Here is a 26,345-nt window from a genome sequence, read left to right as displayed (position 1 = left end):
AGCCAGCAGCCAGCGTGAGCGGCCAGCAGCCACAGTGAGCGGCCGTCCAGAAGCCGGTGACTGATCTGCCTCGCCCGGGAAGAGCGCAATGATGGTGCCTACTTGGGCCAGTGAAGCAATGTCCTCCACAACTAGACGGAAAAACAAAACGACAGCAACTTGTCTGTTCCCCTTCCCCCAATTCCCCAATAAGAATCTTTAAAAAAAAAAAAAAGAAAGAAAGTGAATGGGCTTAAAAGAGCAATGAGACCACACTTCACACCCCTTAGAACAGCAGCAAGTACCAGGGCACAGAGACCGGGTAGCCAAGCTTCTAATACACCTTCTCAGGAAAGTCCCCGGGGAGTCAGATATGCCCTTGGATGGCGGGTGTTCTCCAGGGATGGATGCAGATTCAAGGACAGTGTAGCCACCAAAGCCACCACTGTCCTTCCACACACAGGCCATGCACCCACCAACAGAAACATTTAGGCTGTGCCAGCACGGGGTGCAGACAGCATGTTGATGATAGTCCTGTGAAATGGGGAGAGGACACACTCCTCTGAGGGCCTCAGGAGGACGGCCAGGTTAGCCACACAGGTGCTCAGAACAGCGTGATGCAGTCAGGTGCTGTTGGACAAGGTGTTTTTATCTCATTCAGTTAGATTAACTCAGAAACCAGGCTGTCAACATGCTCAAGGGGGCAAGGTGGGTGCGGAGGGAGCAGGGGAAAAGACCTCCACCTGGGTGAGTCCTAGAAAAGCACAAAAAGCATAGCCCTTGCATATGTTTGTGTCACTCCACATTCATATGGTGATACCCAAGTGCCCAGTGTGATGGCCTGAGGGCAGGGCCTTTGGGAGGTGCTCAGGTCATGAGGGTGGCCCCCAGGCTGATAGCAGTGACTTATGGAAGACCCCAGAGAGTCCCTTGCTCCTCCACCCCTGAGGACCCAGCGACAAGTCTGCAGCCCGGAGGGCGCTCGCCTGACAGTGCCAGCACCACGGACTTCCAGCCACTCAGCCACCGAAACTGACTTCTAACAGGCCCCATCACTCGTGACCCCCATGATTCTGATGCCCAGCTTCAGGCTTTGCTTCGTGGGAGAAACAGGAGTTTCAACAGGAAGGGAGAACAGGTGGGAAATGACAAGCCCTGTTCAGACGGTCCCCAGAATCACCACCACCGAGTGTCAGAAAGGACTTTGGAGGCCACACCACCTCCAACACTGAGCTAAGTACCAGCAGCACCACTCTCGGATGCCAGCACCAGAGACCCATCCATCCTTCAGCCTGTCATTCTTCAGATGCAAGAGTCTTGTTTTTTGGAAATCTCTCCAGGGAATAACCCAAACACTTAGAGAAAAATGAGAAGGAAGCCACCCTACAGTGAGATGTTCTGCCAAGCGGGGTCTCAGTGACTGACCATCCACAGACAGAGACAGGATCTAAACAAGGGAATGCAGAGATGCAGAGCTTAGAAGTTAACTTTTATCATTATTGGTTTGTTTTGTAAGCTAAACTTTAGGATCTTATCGTCCTTGTTGAAAATCAAGCATGTCTGTCCTTCCAAAGACCTCGCCCACGGTGACAAGCTGGGAAAGGCACCCTCAGAGTGCCCATCTGGGGTGGCCAGCTCTCAGGATCTCCCTCCATCCTCACCATCCCCCAGGTGTTCCTTCTGGCGCACTCTGGCCTCCAGGTGGTTACATCTTCAGAAGAGGCAGCTCTGAGCCATGTGTGAGCACAAGGTACCACTCTGCAACCTTCTGAAGTAACCACAAATCCGAATTGAAACTGCTAGCTTTCCTACACCAGCAACACCTAATCAGAAAATCCAGGGAACAGATCCCAGTCACAAATGGCAACAAGAAACAAGCTTTGAATAAACTTAGAAATATGATGTGAATTCTGCCCACTGTATCCACAAAGCCACGGTGGAGCCCGGTGGGCCTGGAGGAGAAGGCGGGGTTCAGGCACTGACAGAGCAGCGCCAAGTGCATGACTTAAATCGCTGGGGGAAAGGTGATTCAGTAAACGGGCGTTAGGACAATGGGGTAAATGCTTGGGGAGAAAGAAAATCAGACCTTCACGCAAAGGTCAACACATCTCCTGAAAGTAGAGAAAGGCAAAGAGACAAAAATAGGTCAAAAAATTTAGATCATCCCATACCATATACCAAATGATTAATGAATCCATTAGGCTGATTAATGAATTAGTTAAAATATAACATTGTTTCATAAGACAAATTTGAATAAAAATTGAGGTAAATTTTCATTAATTTAGGTAGGACGGGCAGTTTTAAGCAAAATACCAAAAGAAGAAAGCCTGGGGGGCATAGACCCACAGATGTGCTGCAGGAAAATAAAAATCTTCTGTATGCGAAAGCCACCGCCAATTTCAGACATGGGCCCAAAGACATGCAAGAATTTCATACACGACAAAGGTGGGTGGTTTTCCAAATCAACGGAAAGATGAATTATTCAATAGGTAGTCTTAGTAATAGAGCGATTTAAAGAAAAAAAAATGAAGCTGGATTCACAACACACTCCACACCAAAATAAATTCCAGACGGAGCCAAGATTTTACAAGTATCAGAGAAAAACAGGAGTTTATTTAAAAAATAATGTTGAAGTGGGGAAAGGCTTTTAAAACACAGCACAAAACCCAAAATTGCCTTAAGGATAAATGTTTGACCATTAAAAACTTGAAGTCTTCTGTTTCAAAAAACCGCAGACCAGAACAAAACACCATAATGAGAGTCAAACGGCCATTTGAGGAGAATATTTTCAACATATGTGGAAAACGTGAACTGGCAGATGACAAAGGAAATACAAAGGCTAAAATCATACGGAGAGTTTCCATCTCACCAATCATCAGGAAAGGCAAATTAAGACACTGATCTGGAGAGAACGCGGGGCATCGACGCTAAGGTCCCAGCCTCTACCTCACTCCACCTCGGCGTCGCTCTGCGGAGGAACCGGGTGTGAGAGCCCATCGAGCCCGCGGCCGAGAAGACAGTTTGTAGCAAAGAAAACAAAAACGGCGTCGCCCGGCAGAGCGGGCGCGCCCCAGCCTGGAGCTTCCCTTTTGGGTTCAACACAAAAAAGCGCACGTAGATCCGGAAAGAACACAAAGCGGAGCAGCCAGCGCCTCCTCCGCGCACGCCGGCGTCTGATCACCGAGGGTGACTTTCACTTTTTATATTTTCCTGAACTGCTTGTATTACTTTTTAAAAAATCACTGCATCTTATTTTCTACTGAAATACTAAAAAGCAAATGATAAACAGGGAACATAGTTGCAAACTGAGGAAAGGCTGGTCTCATTCGTTAAAAAGGGTTCTTAACAAAGTAACAGGGAAGGCAAATCGATGGAAAAACGGAGGGTGTGAAATTCGGCCAGAAGCACTTTGGGCAACCAGACCCCAAAGGCGGTTTCCTGCGAGACGGAGGCGCCCCCGGCGCCGAGGGGTGCGGGCGGGGCCTCTCAGCCCCAGGTTCTGAATTTGGGGAGCCTCCGCGCAAGGCCGACCACCCTCCTCTCTGCCGAGTCCGCGGGGGAGGGGCCCCGGGGACAAGGTTCGGGTGTGGCAAGCGCAAAGGAATGGGGCTCCGGGAGTGTCAAGGGGTGGGGGTGGGGTCCGGAAAGGGGGTGCCGAACGTCCCTGGGGCGGAGGAAACCGGCGCGAATGGGTGGGACAGTGCGTGCCCTCGGGGAAGCACCGCGCCCGCGTGGAGGCCGCATCGGCTCCCGCGTCGCTGAGGGGAAAGGGTCCCGTCCCGCCGGCGCCAACCCGCGCCCCTCACTCACCGTGGACACCGCAGCCTCACGAGCGAAAGGGGGCGGCCTGCTGCGCGCTCGGACAAAGGGGACGTCCCGCCTCAGCTGCACACTCGCCAATCCCTGGGGCCCCCTCCCCCTGCACCGCCTCCTCCCCCGAACGAGCGATCCCAGAGCGCAACACGGCCCGGCCTGCCGGGCCCCGCCTTCCCCTCCCGGCGCCTTTCTCCTGACGGACCGACCGCCCAGCCCCGCGCCCTGGAGCCTCCGAGACCCGAGGCCTCCGCGCCGCCTAGAGAGGCTACACTGCGCCCTGGCCTCGCGCAGGCCGCACTTCCGGCGGCCCGCGGGAGCTTCCGGTCTCCCTTTTCCCACCAGCCTGGCGGGCGCCCGCGACCCCCTTGTGCCGGGCTTCGGGACTCTGCGCTGGGGCGGGGGGCGGCCCCTGCTCCGCTGTGGCGGTGGCGCTCTCTCCGAGGCGAGGGTTCTGGCTGCTGCCCAACCCGGCAGGGCTTGGCGATGGCTGTCATGTGTGACAGTGACCGCCTCCTCGGCCACCTGCACTGGTGTTGACCGATTTTGCGGGGCGGCTAAGCCGTGCGCCGGGGAGGGCCGTGGGCGGCACAGCGGCAGACGCGCCCTGCGTGAGAGGCGGCTGCCGGAGGGGGAAGGCCGGGGCGCCTGCTGACTCCCGAGGGACCGGCCGGTGACCTTCCGTCTGGCACGTGTGTCGTGGGGCTCAGTAGCGCTCAGGAAGGACAGGCCGGCCCGAGGGCCAGGGAGGGCGTGAGGGCCGAGCCGGTGCCCGGAGAGGTTCCGCCTGATCGGAGGCCCGAGGCAGACCTGCAGTGGGGAGGATGCGGCAACGGTTTCGCGGTTACCCGGCAGCGGGGGGACGCGAGCTGCTGCTTCCTCCGTCTCTTCCAACCGCCTGAGGTCGGCTTCCCACGGGGAACTCTGCGTACCGCACACCCCCTGGCAGCAGGGTCCCCTCTACCAAGGGACGGGGACGCTCAGGGACTAGGTCGTCAGTTCGGCCCTTTTTTGGGCAGTCCCAGATGATTTTGCCAGTTGACAGTGTTAATTAAACGAGGAGGCCATTAGTGTGGGGTGGCTCTGATACCTGGGCACCTGCTTAAGCAAACTCCGCCTGGGCTTCCGGACTAGGCAACTGTTGGCTCTGTGGCTGGTTTCCGTGCTTCTCTTCTGCGTCTCTGAAAACCTGGGGCTCCTAGCCAGGTTTGGTGTGGCGGTGCCAGGGCTCCAATCCACGTTTCTCACATAAACTTCAAAGTTTCAATATGCCTCAGTGTACCTTTAACAGGGAGTGAGCTCTGACCAGCAACCTTGGTCCCAACAGAGAACTGATGCGTCTAGGACCTCAGCATAACCTGCTTTCTCCATAACTTTTATTCAGCAAATGTTGACATTCATAAAGGTTGAAAGAACACTACAGTCATACCTGTAGGCCTCTCCCTTAGATTCAACAACTAGCATTTCCCCCAGCACGACTCTATGCCCAGCTCTGCCACCTCTCCTCTGGCTCTGCTTCGACAAGCACAGTCTTTACTGAGCACCTATTGTGGTCTGGGCCCTGTTCTCAGTGCTGGGGTACATCGGTGGACAAAGTGAGCCGCATTTCTGTAAGTCTGTCCTCACGGACCTCACAGGAACAGGAAAGCAGGCAACACCGGAATACAAGGTGAACTACACGCGTCCAGAGGTGACGAGTCCAGGCCTCCAAAAGGTCTGGGCAGGTGCCACTGCTGCTCACACATGTCCCTTGGCTTCCCATGTGGCATGAGGCAGCCTGCCCCCACACCTTTGTGTTAACTTCCAGGGAAGCCCAGGGGCCAGTGATGATTGTCTGGCTCTGAGATGCTGTTGCTGCCAGAGCTGCGTGGAGTGGCCTGCCACCGTCAGGGCCCTAGGGGTTCCCCCCTCAGACCCTGGAGCCCCCTCCAGACCCACAAAGGCTTGAAGACTGCTGTGGGTCCTGCGCACCCCCCTACCCCCTACCCCCGCAGTCACCTTGCTTCACTGTGTGGAGGGAGCCTGTGGATGCTGGGGAAACCGTATCTTACCCATCAATCTTGCCCCCCACTTTTGGGGCATGAGCTGTGGGAGTCCCTGAAGGGGGTCTCCCAGGACTCTACCAAGAACATGAAGATCCTGGCACATTCGGGACCAGGCCAGCTGCTGGGGCTGCCTTTAGGCTGTTGTCAAGGGAGTTAGGGTGTTGGTTGGAGGTAGGAATATCTGGACGTGGACGTGGGAGCTAGGAGAATGTCCCAATTTCCATTTCCAGTGGTACGTGGGGAGAGGGGCTTTGGGGGACCTGTGGTCAGGAGGCAACCAGGTTTTCTTTAGAACAAGAAGGTGGAGGGGACTTTCAGAGGTCACAATACATAGGAATTTGCTGATATCCACAGGGCAGAGTAGAAGGGGTAGGAGCCAAGGAGGGCTTGTATTTTTCTTGAAGGTGTGATGTTTATTACATCATGGAGGTCTCTGATGAAGGAAGGGCAGTCCTGGCACACAGAAGCAAAGTGGCTTCAGCAGGGAAAGGGTCCTGGCCTGGGTTCTTACTGTGGTCAGTGGGTGGGCTGGCAGGAGGGCTCCCAAGCATACGTGAGGGTTTCTGTGGTTTGAGTCTCCCTCTGGCATCAAGGAGGGAGCACCCAGCTTCCTTATCAGCTGGTCCCAAACGGGCAGAGGAGGAGACTTCGAGGCTGTCTGCAAACATCAGAAAGTGAAGCCCGACTGCTCACTACAATTCACCCGATTTCTGATGACTGAAATGCGCCATGTTTCATCTAATTGAATCAGAACTTGTTTAAATAAGCCCATGGCACAGTGCGGCCTGCAGCCCACGGCTGGTGAGGGCCCAGTGTGTTGTGAGGAGTGACAGGAGGGCCCTGGTCACTGTCAGTAATATCTGGAGCTCCAGAGGGGATGAGGGTGTCCTGGTGAGGCCTGGTACTGTGGCTTGAGCAGAGGTACAGACGTCTGTGATCTTGATTGGTATTTTGGGGCATCTGTGAGAATAGATTCCCGGCATCCTTTACTCAGGTGATGTCAAAGTTTATAAAAATGTGCAGATGGGAGCCAGCCGAGTGGCACGTTGGTTAAGAGTTAGCTTGGGACACCAGCTCTGAGCAGCAGAGCCCCGGTTCAGATCCCACATGAGGGCGTGACACTGCCCTCTACAGCTAAGATGCTGAACAATAGCTTGACCTGGAGCTGGGCTGTGAGTCGCCGGCGACGGCGTAGGCTGCAGTGAAGCTGCAGTGGGCTGCCATAAGCTACCGTGTGTGGCTGGTAGCCAGCATGAGCAGCCGGCAGCCGGAGTGAGCGGCTGGTAGCCGGTGTGAGCTGCCAAGAGCCGCCGTGAGCGGCCATCCAGAGGCTGGCGACCTATCTGCCTCACCTGGGAAGAGTGCAATGATAATACCAACATGGGCCAGTGAAGTGACGTCCTCCAGAACTAGACTGAAGCACAAAAGGACAGCAACTTGTCTGTTCCCCTCCCCTGATTCCCCAACGCTGTTTCCCTCCCACAATTCTCCAATAAAATCTTTAAAAAAAAATGTGCAGATGGGGCCATTTGTTTGCCAGGCCACTGGTGCTAAGTAGCCTGCCTAAAAGCTTGGCCATCATGCTGACCCTTGGGTCTGGCCCTTATTAGGGATATCCTGGTTAGGAAATTAGGAGCCACGATTTCTGCCCCTTTGAACACCCTCCTGAGATGAGAGGAGCACCAGGGGAGGTGGGCAACTACGAGGAAGGGATGGGTGTTCTAAGAGATTTGGGGAGTAGTGTTCAGACCCCAGTCCAGGCTGGGCATTGTGGTTTCCTCCCTGTTCCCCTCTTTCCACTTTCCCCTTTCTCCTCTCCCTAATTTCTCTATGTATCCCTACTATATAAACTAGTAGTTTAAATAATTAAGGGCCTTTTGATAAAAAATAATTACTGCACCAAGATGAAAAAAGAATATAAGGGCTTCCCTATTACCTTGGAGTGGCCCCTGTGGTGCAGATGGGCTCCGGCCACCAGGCTTAGTGGAGGTACCCAGACCCGCACATCAGTGACAAGGACTTCTCAGGCTGTCACATGGACTTAGGAGTTTTTCCAGAGAAACATATTTTCAAGGAGACCATGAAAATCAAAAGAAAGAAATAGGCTACGTTTGACAGAAATTTGCTTTTCTAGACCATATTTCTTTGGAAACAAAACGTCCTACGTTAAAACCCCTCAGGCTGCAGACAGCATGCCCCTGAATTGGATAATTTCTGCCGAGACGCTGGGCAGGGCCAAAGGACACTCATTCTTCTGTGGACCACACTTTGGGTCTCCCACAGCCACTGTGCCCACCACGTGTCCCGTCTGTCTCGGCACCGGGGGGGGGGGATCTCCCAACAGTGTGGAGGCCAGCAGCGCAGGGAGCATCGGCACAGCTCTGGGAAAATCAGGAGGGACAACCCTACCTTGTAGGGGCACCTAGCAGGTGCTTCATAAATGTTTGGTGATAAATGGACCTGGGAAAAACGCCAAGCCTGGGCACGTGTAGGGAGAACAGGAGGGGCAAGGAGAGAGCTGGCCTCTGTGGGCCGATAGCCATGACCACAAGGCAGAGCTGGAGGCTGGAACAGCCACAGGTGTAACAGCCCTGAGTGGACCTGAGTCACAGCGGAGCCCTGAGGAGAAAGCACAGTGCCAGACTACAGATGGGCACAAAGGGAGCAGCAGGGAAATGTTGCGTCATTACAGAATGGGCAAGAAAGGGTAAGGACCTGGTGGTACTGAGTATGCACCACACTGGGGGAGGGCGACAGAAATCAGACCTGATTTTACGTAAACACAACATGAATTCCCGCTGCCAACAAAGAATGTACTCCTTGTGACTAATTATGGAACAAAAGAACCACTGTGCTTATCCTGAAACAAAGCTGTGTACTTTTTTTGGTTATGGCTGATTATAGTAATAAGCTGTACTTGTAAATATGTAGCCCTCATCATCTTTCCCCTCCTAACAAATATGGCAACCTGGTGAAAAAATGTGAAAACCAACCAAAGAAATAAGAGGTCACATGAGGTGGGAACAATGGCAGGAGACAGGAGGGGAGGGAGCCTGTGAAGGACTCCTCAGAGGAGGACCCCAGGCTTTCTGGACAGCAGGTTGTGGGGTAAAGCGCAGGGAGTGCGCCCTGCTTCCAGTGTGGGAGCTGGCCAGAGGGGGCTGACGGAGCCGCGCTCGGTCTCACTCCCGGGTGTGGGTCAGCTGGTGCTTGACCAGCTTTGACCGCTGACTGAAGGCTTTCCCACACGCAGTGCAGTCGTACGGCTTCTCTCCAGTGTGAATCCTCTGGTGCTGAATAAGGACCGATCGCTGGCTGAAGGACTTCCCACACTCACCGCACTTGTAGGGCCTCTCACCAGTGTGGATGATCTGATGCTGAATGAGGTGGGAGCTCTGGCTGAAGCCCTTGCCACACTCAACGCACGTGTATGGCTTCTCTCCGGTGTGAACTTTCTGGTGGTGGATGAGGTTTGAGCTTCGGTTGAAAGCTTTCCCACACTGGTTACACTCATGGGGTTTCAATCCATTGTGGATTCTCTGATGCTGAATGAGAGTTGAGCTTTGGCTGAAGGTTTTCCCACATTCGGTACATTCATAGGGCTTCTCTCCGGTGTGAACTCGCTGGTGAAGGATGAGGTTGGAGCTGCGGCCGAATGTCTTCCCACATTCCCGACACTCGTAGGGCTTGTCACCCGTGTGCACACCCTGATGCTGAATGAGGGCTGAGCTGTGGCTGAACGCCTTCCCGCACACGCCACATTCATAGGGCTTCTCTCCCGTATGGATTATCTGGTGTTTCCTGAGCACAGAGCTGTAACTGAAGGCTTTTCCACACACATTACACACATGGGGCTTCTCTCCAGTGTGAATGCGCCGATGTTGAATGAGGCTTGAACTCTGGCTGAAGGCCTTACCGCAGTCACTGCACTTATAGGGTCTCTCTCCTGTGTGGACCCGGTGGTGCTTAATGAGGTTAGAGACCCGGCTGAATGGCTTGCCGCACTCATCACACTCGTAAGGTCTCTCGCCGGTGTGTACCCGCTGGTGCTTCCTCAGGTGTGAGCTCTGGCTAAAGGCCTTTCCACAGGCATTGCACTCGAAAGGCTTCTCGCCTGTGTGGACCCGGTGGTGTTTGATGAGGTTGGAGCTCCGCCTGAAGGCCTTCCCACAGTCACTGCACACGTACGGCTTCTCCCCAGAATGAATTCTCTGATGCTGGATGAGGTTGGAGCTCCGCCTGAAGGCCTTCCCACAGTCACTGCACTCATAGGGCTTCTGGCTCATGTGACACTTCTGGTGCTTCTTAAGGCTGGCATTCTGGTGGAAGGCCTTTCCACACTCTGCACAGACGCAAGGCTTCTCTGTGCTGTGGGCGCCCTGATGCCTAACAAGATCTGAATGCACACAGAAGGCCTTCCCACATTCGTGGCACGTGTAGGGCTTCTCACTCACATGAGCCCTCTGATAACTTGTAAGAACTGAGTCCTGGTGGAAGGCCTTTCCACACTCATCACACAGGAAAGATTTCTGTCCAGAGTGGACAATCCGATGTCGAATGAGCTCAGGGTTTCCTCTGAAGGTCTTCCCACACTCGCTACATATGAAGGGGCTTTCAATTGAATGAAGCCCCTCATGGCTACTTAGGTCCACACTGTGTCGGAGGCTTTGGCCACACATGTATGCATGTGACCTCTCTTCCACATGGGTGCCACAGTATGCCACTGGGTTTGGGTTCAGATTGAAGCTTGTCTCAAAATTGTCACAGTCCAGCTCCCTCCCCACTAAGGGGCTCTTAAGGAGTGCTGCCACTGGTGTGACATCCTCCTCCCCGCAGAGGGACTGCATCAGTCTGGTGTCGCCATGGACTCCCCAGTTTCTTCCTAATAGGTCATCACAGAGTTCCCCAAGCTCAGGCATCTGTGAAAAACCACTGGTATTATTTTCTGATGTTTCTGCCTGTGATTCCAAATCCTCAGAAACCTCTTCCTTCTGAAGAAGCTCCTTGCCTTCAATTCTGGCGTTCGAATCTGAAACGACAAACATAAAGTCACTAGGAAGGAAACAGGAAAATACACAGAGGACAAGGCTGGGCCTGTGGGAGCCACTGGGGGTGTATTCCCAGCACTCACACTTCATGAAGTCACCAGCAGTGCACCTCCTGGTTCAGGCCAAACTGTCAGCACCCCTGACTGCCTCTCCTGTCACCCACAGCAGGTCATCAGCAAGTCCTGTTGGCTGTACCCTGGTGTGTGTCCCAAACCCAGGCGCTCACCCCTCCTACCTGTGCAAGGAAAGCAGTACATGCCTCATGACACATTCGTGAACATTCCACCTGCCTCTCCAGGGCACATGCTGCCGGCTTCACAGCCCGTCTGTTCATGCAGTGATAACTAATGGTGTTTGGGTTTCGCCTAGGGAGGCACCATGGGGGCAGAGAGAAGCCCGTTCCCTTTGCAGAAGCAAAGCTGGTTCCAACTGCCTGGTGGGCTGAGAAATGTGGGGACACTGGTGCAATGTCAGATTCTGTCCTGTTCAACATGGGAGCCTCAGAGATCACACTGTCCTGTCAAAGCCACCTTTGACCCTAAAACCTGCAGTTCTGACTGGTGTTAGGTGAATGATTTTTTTCCCCTGGAACAATGATTAAGCTGCTGGGTCCATCTTTCCGAAGGCTCCTTCTCACACCAGAAGGGCTTTGGCACCTTGTCTCTTCACGCCTAAAGGAACAAGGAAACCCTCCATCCCCTGCATCTCTCTTGAATGAAGATCCTGAGCCCACCTTTTTCTTCCCTGAGGAACTTCTGAGTTAGAGAAAACATAAGAGCCCTTTGCATCAGTCCTTTGTCCAACCCCACACAGCTTAGAATAAAATAATTTCTGAATGAGGTCTGCTTTACCCCCCGGAGCTAGGGTACACTGCTGGCATTAAGACAGCTACTGAACCAGGGAGTGTCTGGGGCACAAGCAAGCAAAAACACCACCAGGCATTCCAACCATGTTTAAGTTGCCTTTTCTTTGATTCACCATTGGCTTGCTGTAAATGTTTTCTAGATTTCTGACAAAGTTGGTGCAGACAGTTTCTGCTTGTTTTTTCAAATGTTTGTGTAAAAAAAGGTGGTAGGAGGGCCAGCCGAGTTGCGCGATGGTTAAGAACTGGCTTGGGATGCCAGAGGGCCCCGGTTCGGATCCCACATATGAGGGCCAGTGACACTTGCCCTCCAAAAAAAAAAAAAAAAAGGTGGTAGGAAATGCCTGCGCCGTCATTTTGCTTCACATTGGCTCTTTAAACATGAGGTACCATTAACCTGTTTGTTTTTTTCCTGGAGCAAGCCTCCTGGCTTCCCTCACCATTCTCTGCCCAGCATGCACTTGGGCATGTGGGTAACATTTTGCCTCAGCCTGGTGCAGTCAGCAGGCCTATCTTACAGGGCCACTTCTTGGGACCGTGTCAATTCTCTCTCCTCTCCCCAACCCCCAACTCCCCAAACACACAGAATACTGTCCCGCATCATCTCTGCTCTTCGCCTAACCCTCCCCAGCCACACAGGCTCTGACAAGGGTACTCTGCCCAGGTGTCCTGAGTATAATAATATGTATCATGTAGATAAGAGTGTATTCTTGTAAACAGCCATCATTAGATCCCAGTAAGAACAGTTAACACTGAGTAACCCTCCTGATCACTGCTGAGAGGTGTGCAGAAGAGGCAAGCTAGTGAGAGGTCCTCAGGAAGGACTTTCTTGTAGGGTTATGAAGGGGATGGAAACAGCTGGGCACTGTGAATGCAGGCAGAGGGAGCAGGGTCAAGGCCTGGACTCAGGCTGAGCCCTGAGGGCAGGGACTGCCACCTCTGGTGGTTGAGCAGGCAGGGCTCAGCTGGCTGCCATCCCATTGGACCCGCTATGTCAGGTGGGGAAACCAAAGTGTCCCATGCAGGGCACCAGGGAAGTCAGGGCCCAGGTCACTTTCCTCTCTGACCTCCAGCCTTGGCCCCTCAAATCCACGAGGCACCCCGCCTTTAATGAGACAAACAACTCCTGGGGGTAAATGCAGGGTGACATGGACAAAGTACCTCCAGAATGAGGGCACCAGTAGGGAGCTCGCTCCCAGTACCTGGCTTCTGATGGTGAGGAGGAGTGGTTCCCAGCTCACCATCGCTGCAGCAGAGAGGACCACGAAGTACAGATGGCGGGTGTGTCACGGTGGTAGCACCAGTCATACAGGCCTGGCCTGCAGTGCTCCCAGGAAATGGTCCAGGAGCTGAGGGCTCCAGGTCTGCCTCTTTGGGCCGAGCTCTTAGGCTGGGCATGACTGGGACCTGGAAACCAGAAAGGGCACTGGTGAGTGTGCAGAGGGGCTAGACCCAGGGGTTCATCATCCTGCCAGGCAAGAGTCCCTTCCTGCAGCCCGAGACCTGAGGAGAACCTAGTGCTGAGTCTCAGGTGCTGTTGCCACATTCCGTTCCTGGATGCAAGGGGAGGGTCAGCCAGCCACGGAATCCAGATTTAAGAGGAGCCAGAGCCATAGGTGGGAAGGGGTGAGATGCTGACCCTAAGACAAAGTGAGCACAGTGCCCAGCAGGCACCCCCTGGAAGGGCCCAGGCCTGCCATGACAAAAAAGCAGTCCCACAGGGCCCACCCCCTACCCTAATCCCTGACACAATGCTGAAGGTGGACCACTAGACCCACTCATAGTGGAGCAGCAGCTCCAGAGGCTAGTCAGCCAGGGCCAGCCTGTGCCACAGACAGGAGCGTGGTGATCACGGTGCCTTCTTAGTGGTCAGTTCTGTCTGAGCTGTGCCCTTTTGGCAGCATCCACAGTAGAGATTATTTTTATTTGTTAAGTTTTTTAGCTGAGCCATCCTGCCACCTGTTGGCAGCTCAGCTCGGGCCGGGCATCGAACTGCTGTTGCTCAGAGCTCAAACTCTTGAGCGAGCTCTTAACCAACTGAGCCACTCGGCCGGCCCAGCATCCACAGTAGATAGCCTCATCTCTACCCTCCTGGGCTGTCCTCCCACTTCACCAGCAGCTCCCTCATCTCCCTCTTTATGTTGGTGCTCCAGGGTTCGCTTCTGCACCTATACCAATTTCCTTGGTTAATTTGTCCAGTCTGAGGCATCAACAACCCCTATCCTGTGAAGACTCCCAAACTTGGGCTCATCTCATTCCAACTGCTCCCTCTGGGCAGGAAGACAGGACATTCCCACCTGGACACAGGAGGGGTCCTCCACATCACCAAGTGAGTGATTCCCCCTCCCCCCGACACTGCCCGGTCTCTGCAAATGCAATAAGCCTTGCTCAGCAGCCTTCCCAGGGGTGAGGCGACACTGTTATTCACACTGGACCATCAACAGGTACACTGACCCCTGTCTTCCCGGGGTGGAGAAGACAAGGTAGGAAATGTTGGCAGAAGCCCATTTTGGACACTGCCTGCCAAGCTATGGACTGCATTTTTCCTCTTGGACACGTGTTTTCAGTGTTTCCCAAACACCCGCCATATGCCAGGTTCTAGATGTTCAGGGGACAATATGAAGATACAGCAGTGACCACTGCCCTCAATGGGGAGACAGATCATAGCAAATGCATCAGTGAGATGGGCAAGTGCTCTGGGCAGAGGCAGCAAGGAACGGGCTGAGTCCTGGGGCATAAGGGCATTTAAGCCAGTCCGAGACGGGGTGGGCCATGCCTGGTTAGAAAGGTGGAAGAAGGCATGGGTGAGATGGAGCAGAGGTGCAGACAGAGCTCAGAGGCCAGGTCACAGGGGCACAGACTACAAGAGGCCTGGGCTGCCTGGTGAAAGGGAGGCACAGGACACGTTTCTACATTAGGAAAGAGAACACAACATCTAAGGAAGAATAACGTGGCAAAGGTGGGATTCAAGCAGGGAGAGCATTGACTGGAGGTGCCTGTCCATGAGGCAGAACACAGAAGATGCTGCTTCCATGGGGTGGGGGGTGGGGGCTTCACCCTCCCTCTCCCACAGGGAGACTCAATCATGTCCAGTATTTACTCAGTTCATTTTCTTTTAAAATTCTGCAAATGATCACTGGCACCAAACAGGGGCAGTCACATGGCTCAAAATTCAAAAGGTGAAAAAGGACTTGTGGTGAAACGTGTCAGTCACCACTCAATTCCCTCTCCCAGTTTCTAATGTACCCTTCCAGATTATTCTAAGCTTACACAAGATCTATTTTTTCATTGCCTTTTTACTATAAATTGTAACGAACTACAGCTGTTTTACATCTTGTTTTTCTCACCCCAGTATATGTGGGATCTTGCCCAGGAGGGCACCGTCCAAATGTGTGGTAGATAGACTGCCCCTCCCCACCCACGTCCACATCCTAAACCCCAGAACCTGTGGATCTCTACACCACACAGCAAAACAGATTTGCAGTGGGAATTAAAGTTATGGACCTGGATTATCCTACTGGACCCAAAGTAACTGCATGAGTCCTTGTTGACTCTGGGGCGCACGGGTCATGTGCAAGGACTGGGGCCTCCAGGAGCTAGGGGCAGTCATGTAGAAAACATGCACTACAATGCAACGACCTCGAGAAACTGGATTCTGCAACGAGCTTGGAAGCAGGTTCTCCTGGTGCTGAGCAAAGAGACTAGTGTTAGGACCCGCAGCCACCAGTCCACGGCAGGCACCGCAGGATGGGCATGACCCACCACCTCTCAGCCCCACTCCTATGGGGGAGGACTCCCCCCTCCCCAGAACCCTTTCTCCACCCGGAGGATGAATCCACCACCCACTGCGCCTCCAGGCAGGACAGCAGGTGATGAGCGACAACCCCACTTGTCACCGGCTCCAACGTCGCACGGAATTCCTGAGGCCATTCCTCCAGTCCACGCGCCAGGACACCACTCACAGCACACCTGCCCCGTCGCTCTGCGGCAGCTTCGCCACGAGGTCCCGCTGCCAGGCTGAGGGCTGCTGGGTCAGGGGCAGGCGACGCCACCGCTGTACCCCCTCGAGGAGGGCGCCACCCAACCCTCCGAGGCTCCGACCCCGCCCAGGCCGAGCAGCCCCTTGACCCTCCGCCCGCGGACCCCCGCCCGTCCGAGCCTAGCCTGCCCTGGGCCGGCGCCCACCGCGGGGAGTCACGCGGGAGCGCGATCGGCAATACACAGGATTTACCACCGCGAACTCCACGCCTCCGGGGGTCGCTCGGGGAAGGGCGCAGCGCCGCGGCCCCGAAGCGGACCGGCCCAGAGACGGAGTTCGGAAGTCCCGCCCCGGCTTCCGGCCCAAGGGCCCGCCCCCCGGGCCAGCATAGCCGCTCTAGGCGGTGGGACGCCGAAGAGACTCGGTGGGTCGGCCCTCGACCACCGCGTAGAGCGCGGAGCGCACTCCTGGTTCGCGGGTGTAACTGAACATCAAAGGACAACCGATTAGAAATGCAGGGGGAATCAGATACACCGGTGTAGTGGGACTGAGATTCACAGGTACCCAGAATCGGGACAGGCTGTAACTAGATAAGAACAGGAGGATGCAGGTGAGAGTACTGAATCCCGCAATCAGATGGAAAAACTCCAATTCCTTTGATAGATATTATACCTTTAGCGGTACTCTTCATGGAACATTTACCAAAAATTGATGATACACTTAGACATAACGAGTACAAAGGTTTTAAGGTATGCATTTTACAGGCAGTTTAAACTATGAAAATTAGAAATTCACAATAAAAGTTGTTTTAAAAAAACCTTAAGTAGAAAAAAAATCTTAAGTATTGTCATTTACAAGACAGTTTACACAGCCTTTTAATCAAAAGTAATACTAGCTGGGGCCGGCCGAGTGACACGTTGGTTAAGAGTTGGCTTGGGCTCTCTCAAGAGTGCGAGCTCTGAGCAACAGCAGTTCGATTCCCAGCCCGAGCTAAGCAGCTGATGAGCTGCCAACAGGTGGCAGGATGGCTTAGCTTAAAAACAAAACAAAAAACCATTAAATAAATAAATAAATAAATAAATAAATAGTTGGCTTGTTACGCCAGCTCTGAGCATCAGGGCCCCAGTTCGGATCCCACATGAGAGTCAGTGACATTGTGCCCTCTACAGGTAAGATGGTGAGCAGCTGTTCAACCTACAGCTGGGCTGCTGGGAGTTGCCAGCCCGTGGTGTAGGCTGCAATGGGGCTGGTCGGCAGCAGGTGTGAGCTTTCCTGAGTCACCATGATCGGCCATCCAATGGCCAGCAAGGGACTGACTCACCCTGGAAAAGCGCAATGATAATATCAACATGGGCCAGTAAAGCGACGTCCTCTACCACTAAACTGAAGAATAAAAGGACAGCTGGGCCGGCCAAGTGGCGTGCTGGTTGAGAACTGGCTTGGGATGCCAGAGGGCCCCAGTTCGGATCCCACATGTGAGGGCCAGTGACACTGCCCTCTACAAAAAAAAAAAAAGGACAGCAACTTGTCTGTTCCCCTCCCCCAATTCCCCAATAAAATCTTAAAAAAGGAAAAAAAAAAAAGAATGGAGCACTGTGGATTCTGGTATCTGCAAGGGGTGGGGTCCTGAAACTGATGCCCTGCAGATAACGCGGTACAACTCAAACTGTGGGGGAGTCAGAAGTTTACTCAGATTTTCAACAGCAAGGGGATATGTGTCAGTGTTCCTAACCCCTGCATTGTTCAAGGATCAACTGCGCAGGTCCAAAGTTTGGGAGAGAGGTTGAAGCTCGCTGTGTACACACTGGGAACCGTCAGTTGTACACATGACATTTAGAACCACAGATCTGGTTTTGTTTTAGGCTGAAAGGTGTCACTCCAAGGCAAACCTTCCCAACTGTCCTGTGATACACAGGCAGGCGCCACCCCCAAAGCCCCCCTACATGCAAACAGGCCCTTTTGTTCAGGTAGAAATGTGCCCTTTTTTCCTTGGCCCAGCTACTTTGGCCCTAGGTGACCACAAGGCCCAGTTCAGATCAACAAGGCACTAAAGGAAGTTTGCCAAGAGGCGACTAGGAAGGGCCTTATCCTCCCTGAAGACAAAAAGGAAACAAGGAGAAACACCTCTGTCTAGAGGGAGCAGGAGAGGCACTAAGAGAACCTCAAAGACACATCGCAGAACAATGTGTCTGCCCCACCTTCACCACTGAAGCCTGTTTGGGTGGGTTTTCTCTGAATGGCAGCTGAACCAAATTCATCTCTCCTGGGGCTGAGCCAGGGCTTGCCTCTACTGGCCCCGGGGCTGACGCCCTTTGGTGTCACACAGGGTCCTTCCCAAGTCAGTCCGCCTTCAAATCTCGGCGCATTCGGGAGACAGAACACCGCTGTCGGAAGCACAAGCTCCGGGCCTCCACAGGGCTGCGCTCCTACCTCGGATACTGCAGCTACGAAAGCCAGGGGCTCAGGAGAGTGACTCGTGTCTGCAGAGCCCGGAAAAGGAGGACAGCACCCCCTGCCCGAAGGGACGACCTGAGAGTTCAATGAGAGGAGCTTGTGTTCGCTAACCACGAACGCAACGCGGAGACGCAACGCAAACCTCCAGCACAGCAGGAAGGTCGCCGGGGGTGCGACGCGCGCGGCTCCACCGCCACCATCCCCGAGGCCCGGCCCCCGCTCGCTCCGCCCGGCGCATCCCAGCGCCCAGCAGAGCATTGCGCCCGGAGCCCTCAGCCCTGCACGGTCGCCCCTCCGCGGGCTCTGAGCACTCCGCGGGCTCGTGGGCACTCCGACGGGGACTGCGCCGGCGACACGCCCCGATTCGCCCGAGCCTGGACGGAACCCCCCACCCCACACTGCCGCCTTCAGCCAGCGCCCGCGGGGTCCCAGGTTACGGGCTGCTCTGGGGGGCCGGGAGCACTCCCTGCCACCCGCGTCCTCGCCCAGTAGATTCGCAGCCGGTAGACCGGCCAGGGACGGGACGGTAAAAGTTCTTCAGAGAGGTGGAGAATGACATGGGATAGAAACTTGGGTCTGCAGGAAGAAACGAAAAGTTCTGAGAAGAAACAAATGAGGTTAAAAGGAAATCTTTTATTTTTCCTATTCTTAATTAACCGTAAAGGTTATTGTTGTTGTTGTTGTTGTTTTATTGATTAATTGAGTGATTTTAGTCAAGTGCATATTGACACATGGCAGGAAAAGCATGAAAATAAAATGAACACATACGGGAATTACTATTAACATAAGTGATAACATCAAAACATCTGGTAAAATGCAGTTAAAAAAACACAAATGAAATGGAATGTAAAACATTTTTTCACAGTATTCAAAGCTTTTGTAAAAGATTTAGACTCTAAAAGGAGTGCTACATGAAGGAAAGGTTATTGTTTTTAAAAGTAATGATATCAACGACGCATTGGGTAGTCAGAGCATATGGAGGAGGGGCATAAATGACAGCAACGTCAGAAGGGACGGTGCAGGAATTGGGAATGCTTGCTTATAAAGTACCTATGCTGCCTGTCAAGCAGTACGGTGTTATTTGAAGTGGATTTCCAGTGGTTATTGCAAACTCTAAGACAACCAGTAAAATTCTTTTTAAAAAAGTAAAACTGATATGTTAAATAGGAAGAGAAAAGGAATCACATACAATGTTCAATTAAACTAGGAAAGGCAGAAAAGGGAAAATGTTTAAAAATAAACAAGTACAGTAAACAAGTACAAACTAAGTTACAATCATGGTATGTATTAATCCAACCATATTAATAATCACTTAAAATGTGAATGGTCTAGATCAGGGGTCTGCAAACTGCGGCTCCAAGCCACATGCGGCTCTTTGGGTACGTACATGTGGCTCTGGAGTAAAATTGAAAATGAAAATAAAACTATCATAGTTTCATTTATAAAATTTTTAAAAGATATTATTCACATAATAGTAGTTTCATTTGTTTTATGGCCCTCGAATAATATTTAAATTGTTGTGAGGGACAGGATTGGCTCTTCCGTCTCAAAAGTTTGCCAACCCCTGGTCTAGATAAACCAAATAAAAGACAGGTACTGTCAAAGCAGATAAAAAGCTAAGACCCAACTATACGTTGTTTACAGGAAACCCATTTTAAATATAAAGACACAGATAGGGGGGCCAGCCGACTGGCTCAGTTGGTTAAGAGTTGGCTTAAGAGCGTGAGCTCTGAGCAACAGGGCTGCTCGTTTGATTCCCACATGGGCCAGTGGCGATGCGCCCAAGCTGAACTGCTGCTGAGCTGCCAACAGGTGGCAGGATGACTCAGCTGGTGTAACAACAAGGTTGCCTGTTCAATGGTGGGTTATGCCCACCCACAAGTAAGACTGAACTCGGCACCTTGAGCTGAGCTGCCACCGGGATGGCTCAGGGGATAGAGCGTGCTCTCTTAACAACAAGGGTGCTGGTTCGACTCCCGCATGGGATGGTGCCTACACACACCCGCAACTAAGATCGAACATAGTACCTTGAACTTGGAGGCCATGAGCTGCCTACGGGAAGCCAGATAGTGACTGGAGCCCTCCACAATGAAAATTGAAGAACAACAACTTGGTTGGTCCCCTTCCCCAATTCCCCAATAAAATCTTAAAAACTAACAAAAAAAACCCAACACAGATAGATAGGTTACAGTTAAAGGGAGGAGAAAGGCATACCATGCTAATACTAATCAGGGGACAGTTGGAGTATCTATGAATAGATACCAGAATAGTCAACACAATAGTGAAGAACAATAAAGTCTAATAAGGACTGATTCTACCCAACTGTAAAACTATAAAGCTACAGTAATCAAGACAGTGTGGTTGGTGAAATAATAAGACAAATAGATCAATGAAACAGAGTAGAGAGCCCAGAAATAACCCCCACAAATATTGTCAATGGATCTCTGACAAAGGAACAAAGGCAATTAAATGAGGAAAGGCTAGCCTTTTCAACAGTATTGTACTTGAACAACTGGACATCCACATACAAAAATTAAAAAAAAAAAGAATTAACACATAGACCTTACACCTTCCACAAAAACTAACTCAAAATGGATCTTATATCTAAGTAGGGTTTGTTTTGTTTTAAATAACACCTAAGAAGGCTCAAAGTTCCAGGCAAGGTGACCTGGAAATAAAAATCAGACGGGCCTGCTAAAACATGATTTTAATTTAGTAGGCAGAGAATGAACTGTTTCATACTCTGTAAAGTGATCAATAATGTGAAAGTGACCACAGACAATATGTAAATGATAAGCACAGGTAAGTTCCAACAGACCCTCAAAATTTAATTTCATGTAATTTTCGCACATCATTAAATAGTTTCTTTAGATTTTTTTTTAACACTGAAACATGTAAAACCTCGCCAGAGTTTACTCCTTGATTAGTTTCATGAGACGTTTGCTGTTGTTTCAACTTAGACTTTGTTAGTCCTCTGTAATGTTTTTTTTTATTTACTGTTTCATTGATTTCTGTTCTAATATTTATTTTATCCTTCCTTCTGGGCTCTTTGGGTTTTATTTATTAATTTTCTAACCTCATTAATTGGGCACTTAGTGCCTCTGGTTTTCTTTACTGTTTTGTTTTTGTTTTTTAAGCTGAGCCATCCTGCTTGGCAGCTCAGCGGCTGCTCAGCTCAGGCTGGGACTCAAACTGCGACTCGAACCGCTGTTGCTCAGAGCTCAAACTCTTGAGCGAGCTCTTAACCAACTGAGTCACTCGGCCGGCCCTTGTAATATAATTTCTGAAGAGGCTAGGGGAGTAGGCCAAGGAAAGATAGCTTTAGTGTGTTTCAAGAGATAGGCAACAGCCATGGTGATATAGAGCAAAACGTTAGGAGGGCTTTCTCCAGTGGTTGTGGAGGTGCTGACAGCCGGGAGACCTAACTGTGAAGACATGCACTTCACTATAGGTCAGCGTGGGAAGCAACAGAGCGATCTGGGGATGTCTCATCATCGAAGGCTGGGTCCTTCCTCTCCACCTGTCTGGATAGGTGCTATTACCGCCAGGGAAGAAGAGTGAGATGCTGGGGGGTCGCGGAGCCAGAGCACAGTGATGTCTGAAAATACTGGGTCGTCGGGAAAGTCATGACGCATTTTTGCATTGAAAAACATCGAAGAATATGTCATGACTTTCCCAAAGACCCAATAGTTGCTTCTGCATGATTTGTAGCACATGTGGTGGCTGGAATACCAGGGAGCAGCTGTCCATGCCATCAGGACCTTGGACTTTATGACGGAGGAAACCGAAGATTTCCAGGAGGAGAGTAACACAGCCAGTTTTTGCTTTGGAAAGATCACCCCTGCCACAGGGCAGTTCAGGAAAGACGGGAGGGAATGACACTGCAGGCAGAGGTGAGGCTGTGAAGATTTGGTTACAGTGGTTCAGGTCAGAGCTGGTGTGCTGTAAAGACTGTTTTTAGGAGACAGACTGACAGACTCGGGCTGTGGAGGAGGGAGTGTGATCTGATGCCTGGGCTGAGAAGGCTTTTGGGAAGAAGTGGGTTCTGGCCAAGTCACCACGTGGGGTTCACAGGCAAAGGAGGCAGGAAAAAGCCCCTTTGCATCTGGAGCCTACTCACCACTAAAACCTCCAGTCCCCCAGGACAAAAATACATCCTGTTGTGTACTTTAAACTATGTCTAAAAAGTTTTTGATATTCCTCCTTTCAAAAGGTGCAGCAACCTCATGAGACCCTAAGCTAGAACCACCGAGCCTTGTTGTGCTAGATTCCCGACCCTCTGAAATGGCTCGAGCTATTGAATGTTGGCTGTTTTCAGTCGCTGAGTTTTGTGGTAACTTCTTACACCACAATAAATAACTACTATACTATCTGTGATGATCAAGTCCGACCCTCGTGAGGCCTCCCAGCCCAGGCAGACAGCAGGAAATGACACGTCCCCCGCCTTTCCCTGACCGGAGTCCCCAGCCAGCACCTGGGACTCCGCAGTCAGGCAGCGCCGCGCACCCCGGGCCTCCTGCAGCCCCGGGTGCTCCCTCTCTAGCGCAGCGCCCTGGAAGGGCCGCCCTGGGCCAGGCAGAGGGGTGGCCCGGGGTCCCCTTCTCCGCCTCCTGCTCGCGCTGTTATCCGGGCCACCCCTCTCCGCCCTCCCCGGCCCCGGCCCCGGCCCCGGCGCGCCCCCGCCTCGTCACCAGCAGCAGAGGGGACCTTGGCAGCACATTTGCCCAGAGCACAGGGCTTCTCTCCGCGCTCAGATTCAAAGCACACAGGGCCCGGCCCCCACCTGCTTCCCGCCAGGACCGGCAGCCCCACCAGGCCCGGCACCTGTTGCTCCGGGAAGTCCTTTTTTAAAAGTGCCGGGAGTTTTGCTGTGATTTTAAGTTTATACGTAGGCTTAGCTTGAGGAAAACCAGCATCTTTACAATACGAAACCTTCTAACAGTCACGTGGACTGACCCCCCCAGGTTCCACGGTCCTGACGCTGAAGTGCAGGAGCAGCGCCCGCCCCGGGGCCGCCTGCCCTCGGCCGCTGTTCGCAGCGCGGCGTCGCCTCCCGTGTCCTCACCTGCCTCGCGCTCCCCTGGGAGCGGAGCCTCGGGGGCCCGCGGCCCCGGTCCGGGCGCCGTCCTTCCCTCCGGGGGCCGCCCGCCGCGTGGAGCGCCTGTTCCCGCGTCTCCGCCCCGCGGCCGCCCGGCCCCGCGGAACGCTGCGCCAAGGGGGCGCGTTTCCGGAGGAGCGGAGACGGCCTCGGACCCCGGCTCTGCGTCGCTTCCGGCGGCGGCCGCGGCGCATGGCGGTGAGCGGCGCCGAAGGGAGGCGCGGGTGGCGGGGCCTCCGGCCGCCGGCAGCCCCCCGTGACCCTCTTGCTGCCCCCCCTTTCTCCAGGCCCCGGGACATCCTGCTCGGGAGACGCCGGCGGCCGCAGATCCAGGTCCCGCCCGCGCGCCGCGCAGCCCCCGGCTCCTCCGGCCGCTCCCCGGCGCCCCGAGTCCTCCCGCTGTGGGGTCCCATCCCGCCTGTCTCTGCTCAGGGCACCCCGCGTGCAGTGACGCCGCCTCCAGGGCGCATCCCGTAGGCGGTGAAAGCGACGCAGTCTTGAAGAAGCAAAAGAAGAAGAAGAGAAGCCGGAACGGTGCCTCTGCGTCTAACGGAGGCGGAAAGGCCGCAGAAAAGCCGGCCCCGGAGGAAGCCCCTCGAAGCGCGGAGGCCCAGGCAAGGGCAGTGCCCCGCGGGGTGGGGTTCCGGGGTGCGTTCCAGTCGAGAGTCCGCCAGCGGTTGCGGTCTCGGATTTGCGGACTCACGGCAGAGGGATGGGGTGGGGGGGTTTGGGGTCCTTTGCGATGGGTCCGCCTCAGCCACTGTCCCCAACCCATCACAGGCGGAGCAGCTGGCTCGGGAACTGGCCTGGTGCGTGGAGCAGCTGGAACTGGGCCTCAAGATGCAGAGACCCAGCCCAAAACAGAGTGAGGGGCCCTTCTGTAGAGTTGGGGGGAGGTAAACTGACAGTGCTGTGGCCTGCAGGTGCTGCCAGGGGGCGGAATTGTTGGTTTTGCGTAGGAGGTGAGACTCGAGGGGCCCTCTAGTCCTTTGTTTTCGTCTGCAGGGGAGCAAGCTCTGGGGGCAATCCGAACCCTGCGCAGCGAAAGAACCCCCCTGCCCCGGAAGAGGCAGCTGATGCGTTCCATGTTTGGGGACTACAGGGCTCAGATGGAAGCCGAGTGGCGGGAGGCCCTGCGGGCTCTCAGGACTGGTGAGGAGCTGAGAACGGGTTGATTTAGGGCTGCCTAGTTCAGTGGGGTCGGGAGGAAAAAGGGAGGGAGTTAAAGGAAGACTCCCAGAGCAACAGGTCTGGCGAGGGAAGGTGATTGGCTCAGGAAAGCTAGGGGGAGCAGGGAGAGAAAGCCTGGACCTCAGGAGCACAGAACTTGGGCCAGTAACCAAGGAGGCAGGGATAGGAGCGTCAGTGAATTTCTCTGTAAGTTTAAGTGGAGAGTGATAATACCTACCTTATAATTTTGAGAAGTAGTTCAATTAATTTATACAAAGCGTTACAGTTCTATGGGCACAGTTAATGTGAGCTAGTATCACTCCGTTCTGACACGCCTCCCTCCCCCACAGCAGCACACTCAGCGCAAGTGCAGCCTGTAGGTGAGGCTACCAGAAAGAAGAGCCGGAGGGTTTGCAGGCCTCGCCCAGCAAGGGGAGCCAAGGCAACCCTGGACACTCCTGACGAAGAATTTAAGTTCAATTTCTTTTAGCATCTCCGTCCATCCTGAAACAGTCCCCGTCCCCAGGCAGTGTGGGGATTTGTCCCCCGTGCGGAGTCTTTCTGGGAATGCTCTGTTGGGCGGATGTGGGCTTGGTCTGCCCCTGGCTGGTAGGCGAATGTGGTTTCATGGCTGTTGGGCAGGTGTGAGGGCGGTGTGTTGAGTACTGTCATACAAGTTCAAGATCCCATTTGGAGGATTTCAGATGAACAGTTCCTCCTGCCTGAGACGAAGGTCCATTTAAGAGAGGTTTCCACAGTAAACTGAAATGAGTGGCAGTGTTCAGGGTTAGAGTAAGTGGCTGAGGGTGACAGGGAATCTGCATAATTGCACTTTGGTGCTGACTTATGAAAGGGTGTCCTGTCACATGGGGTAGTGCTTTATGCCATTATGTCACATGGCCCTAATAAAAGCATTTTGTTATAAACATGGGTGAGTGAGAGTGTGCTAATTGCCTGTGTTAGAGCAGGTACAGACGATGCAGGGGTCTGGCCCTGCTGGGCCCCGGCTCTCACCACAGGGCTTGTTCCTTTGTCTGTACTGGTTTCATTCCTGAGCGAGTCTCAGGGAGCCAGTGTGGCCCCCAGCTGGCCAAGCTTTGTTCTTAAGCAGAGAGCTTCTTTGCCTGAGGATCCTGGCCCGAGACCTGGATTGAGCCTCAGTGGATGACCTTTCTAAATGTTGGCTGCTCCAGGTGGCAGTCCCAGGGCTTGTGTGGCATTGAATCTGCTTTTCCCGGTGTCTTCATCCTCCTCTGTGGCTTGGATGCCATCTTTGCTGGCGTCTCCCAGACTAGACATAGCTGGAGCCCACCTGCCTACTCAACATCTGTACTTTGTTTCATAGGCATTGTTCAAAACATTTCATTAGCCCCAAATCTCCCTTGGTTGTCTGCTTTTCAGTGTCTGGTTCTACTGCTCACCCAGTTGATCAGGCCGCAACCTGAATCATCCTTGATTACTCTCTTTCTCCAGCACATAGTTCAGTGCTTCAGCTGGTGTGTGAGCTCTGTCTTCAAAATAATTCCCGGGGGCGGGGGGCAGTAGGGTTCTCATTTTTAGGGGTAAAAAGTATAACTACTGTGTTGTACACCTGAAATTAACTAAAAAAAAAAATCTCCAATCTTTTGTGCTTTGTCGTCAGCGCTAGGCCTTCCAGTCCTGGCCTGATGTCTCACCCCAGCTGCTGCCCGGGCCTCTGGGGTTTAGTGTCCCTTACACCTGCTCTCACCTCCTGTCTGTTCACTCCAAAATGAAACCCTGTCCCCATTCACAGTAACTCCATCCCTTCCCCTATCCCCTGGCTACCATCATTCTACTTTTTGTTTTTATGAACTTTTACCTAATCGGGACATTTCTGTATAAATAGAATCATACCGTCTGTGGCCTTTTCTATCTG

General features: G+C 53.1%; 2 protein-coding genes across 14 annotated transcripts in view; one reads left to right on the top strand and one right to left on the bottom strand.

Annotated features, from left to right (window-relative positions):
* Positions 1–23,322, bottom strand: part of LOC109375058 (zinc finger protein 250-like) — a 31,185-nt gene extending 7,863 nt beyond the window's left edge. Inside the window, exons 1-4 of one of the 13 annotated variants that reach the window (XM_019630163.1) lie at positions 15,637–16,060; positions 15,252–15,435; positions 12,950–13,154; positions 7,948–10,866 (exon numbers count right to left, since the gene is read on the bottom strand). In XM_019630163.1, coding sequence (XP_019485708.1) covers positions 9,020–10,866; positions 12,950–13,145 — 2,043 coding nt within the window. In that variant the 5' untranslated portion in view covers positions 13,146–13,154; positions 15,252–15,435; positions 15,637–16,060 and the 3' untranslated portion in view covers positions 7,948–9,019. Of the gene's footprint in view, positions 1–3,789; positions 6,912–7,947; positions 10,867–10,968; positions 11,121–12,949; positions 13,155–15,251; positions 16,061–23,245 lie in introns of those variants that run through there. The other 12 variants (XM_019630165.1, XM_019630162.1, XM_019630164.1 and 9 more) reach the window with 12 other exon arrangements.
* CUNH8orf33 (chromosome unknown C8orf33 homolog) lies at positions 21,895–25,374 on the top strand. The gene is made up of 6 exons (XM_019630125.1): positions 21,895–21,985; positions 23,145–23,476; positions 23,566–23,892; positions 24,059–24,143; positions 24,284–24,430; positions 24,799–25,374. Exons 1-6 carry the CDS (start codon positions 21,895–21,897, stop codon positions 24,936–24,938), a joined length of 1,122 nt encoding a protein of 373 aa, XP_019485670.1. The 3' UTR covers positions 24,939–25,374.
* The last annotated feature ends 971 nt before the right edge of the window (positions 25,375–26,345 follow it).

The sequence above is a fragment of the Hipposideros armiger genome, unplaced genomic scaffold, assembly GCF_001890085.2.
Source record: "Hipposideros armiger isolate ML-2016 unplaced genomic scaffold, ASM189008v1 scaffold_897, whole genome shotgun sequence".
Taxonomy (NCBI): Eukaryota; Metazoa; Chordata; class Mammalia; order Chiroptera; family Hipposideridae; genus Hipposideros; species Hipposideros armiger.
The sequence above is the reverse complement of the archived record's forward strand: the minus strand, read 5'-3'. Positions and strand labels throughout refer to the sequence as shown.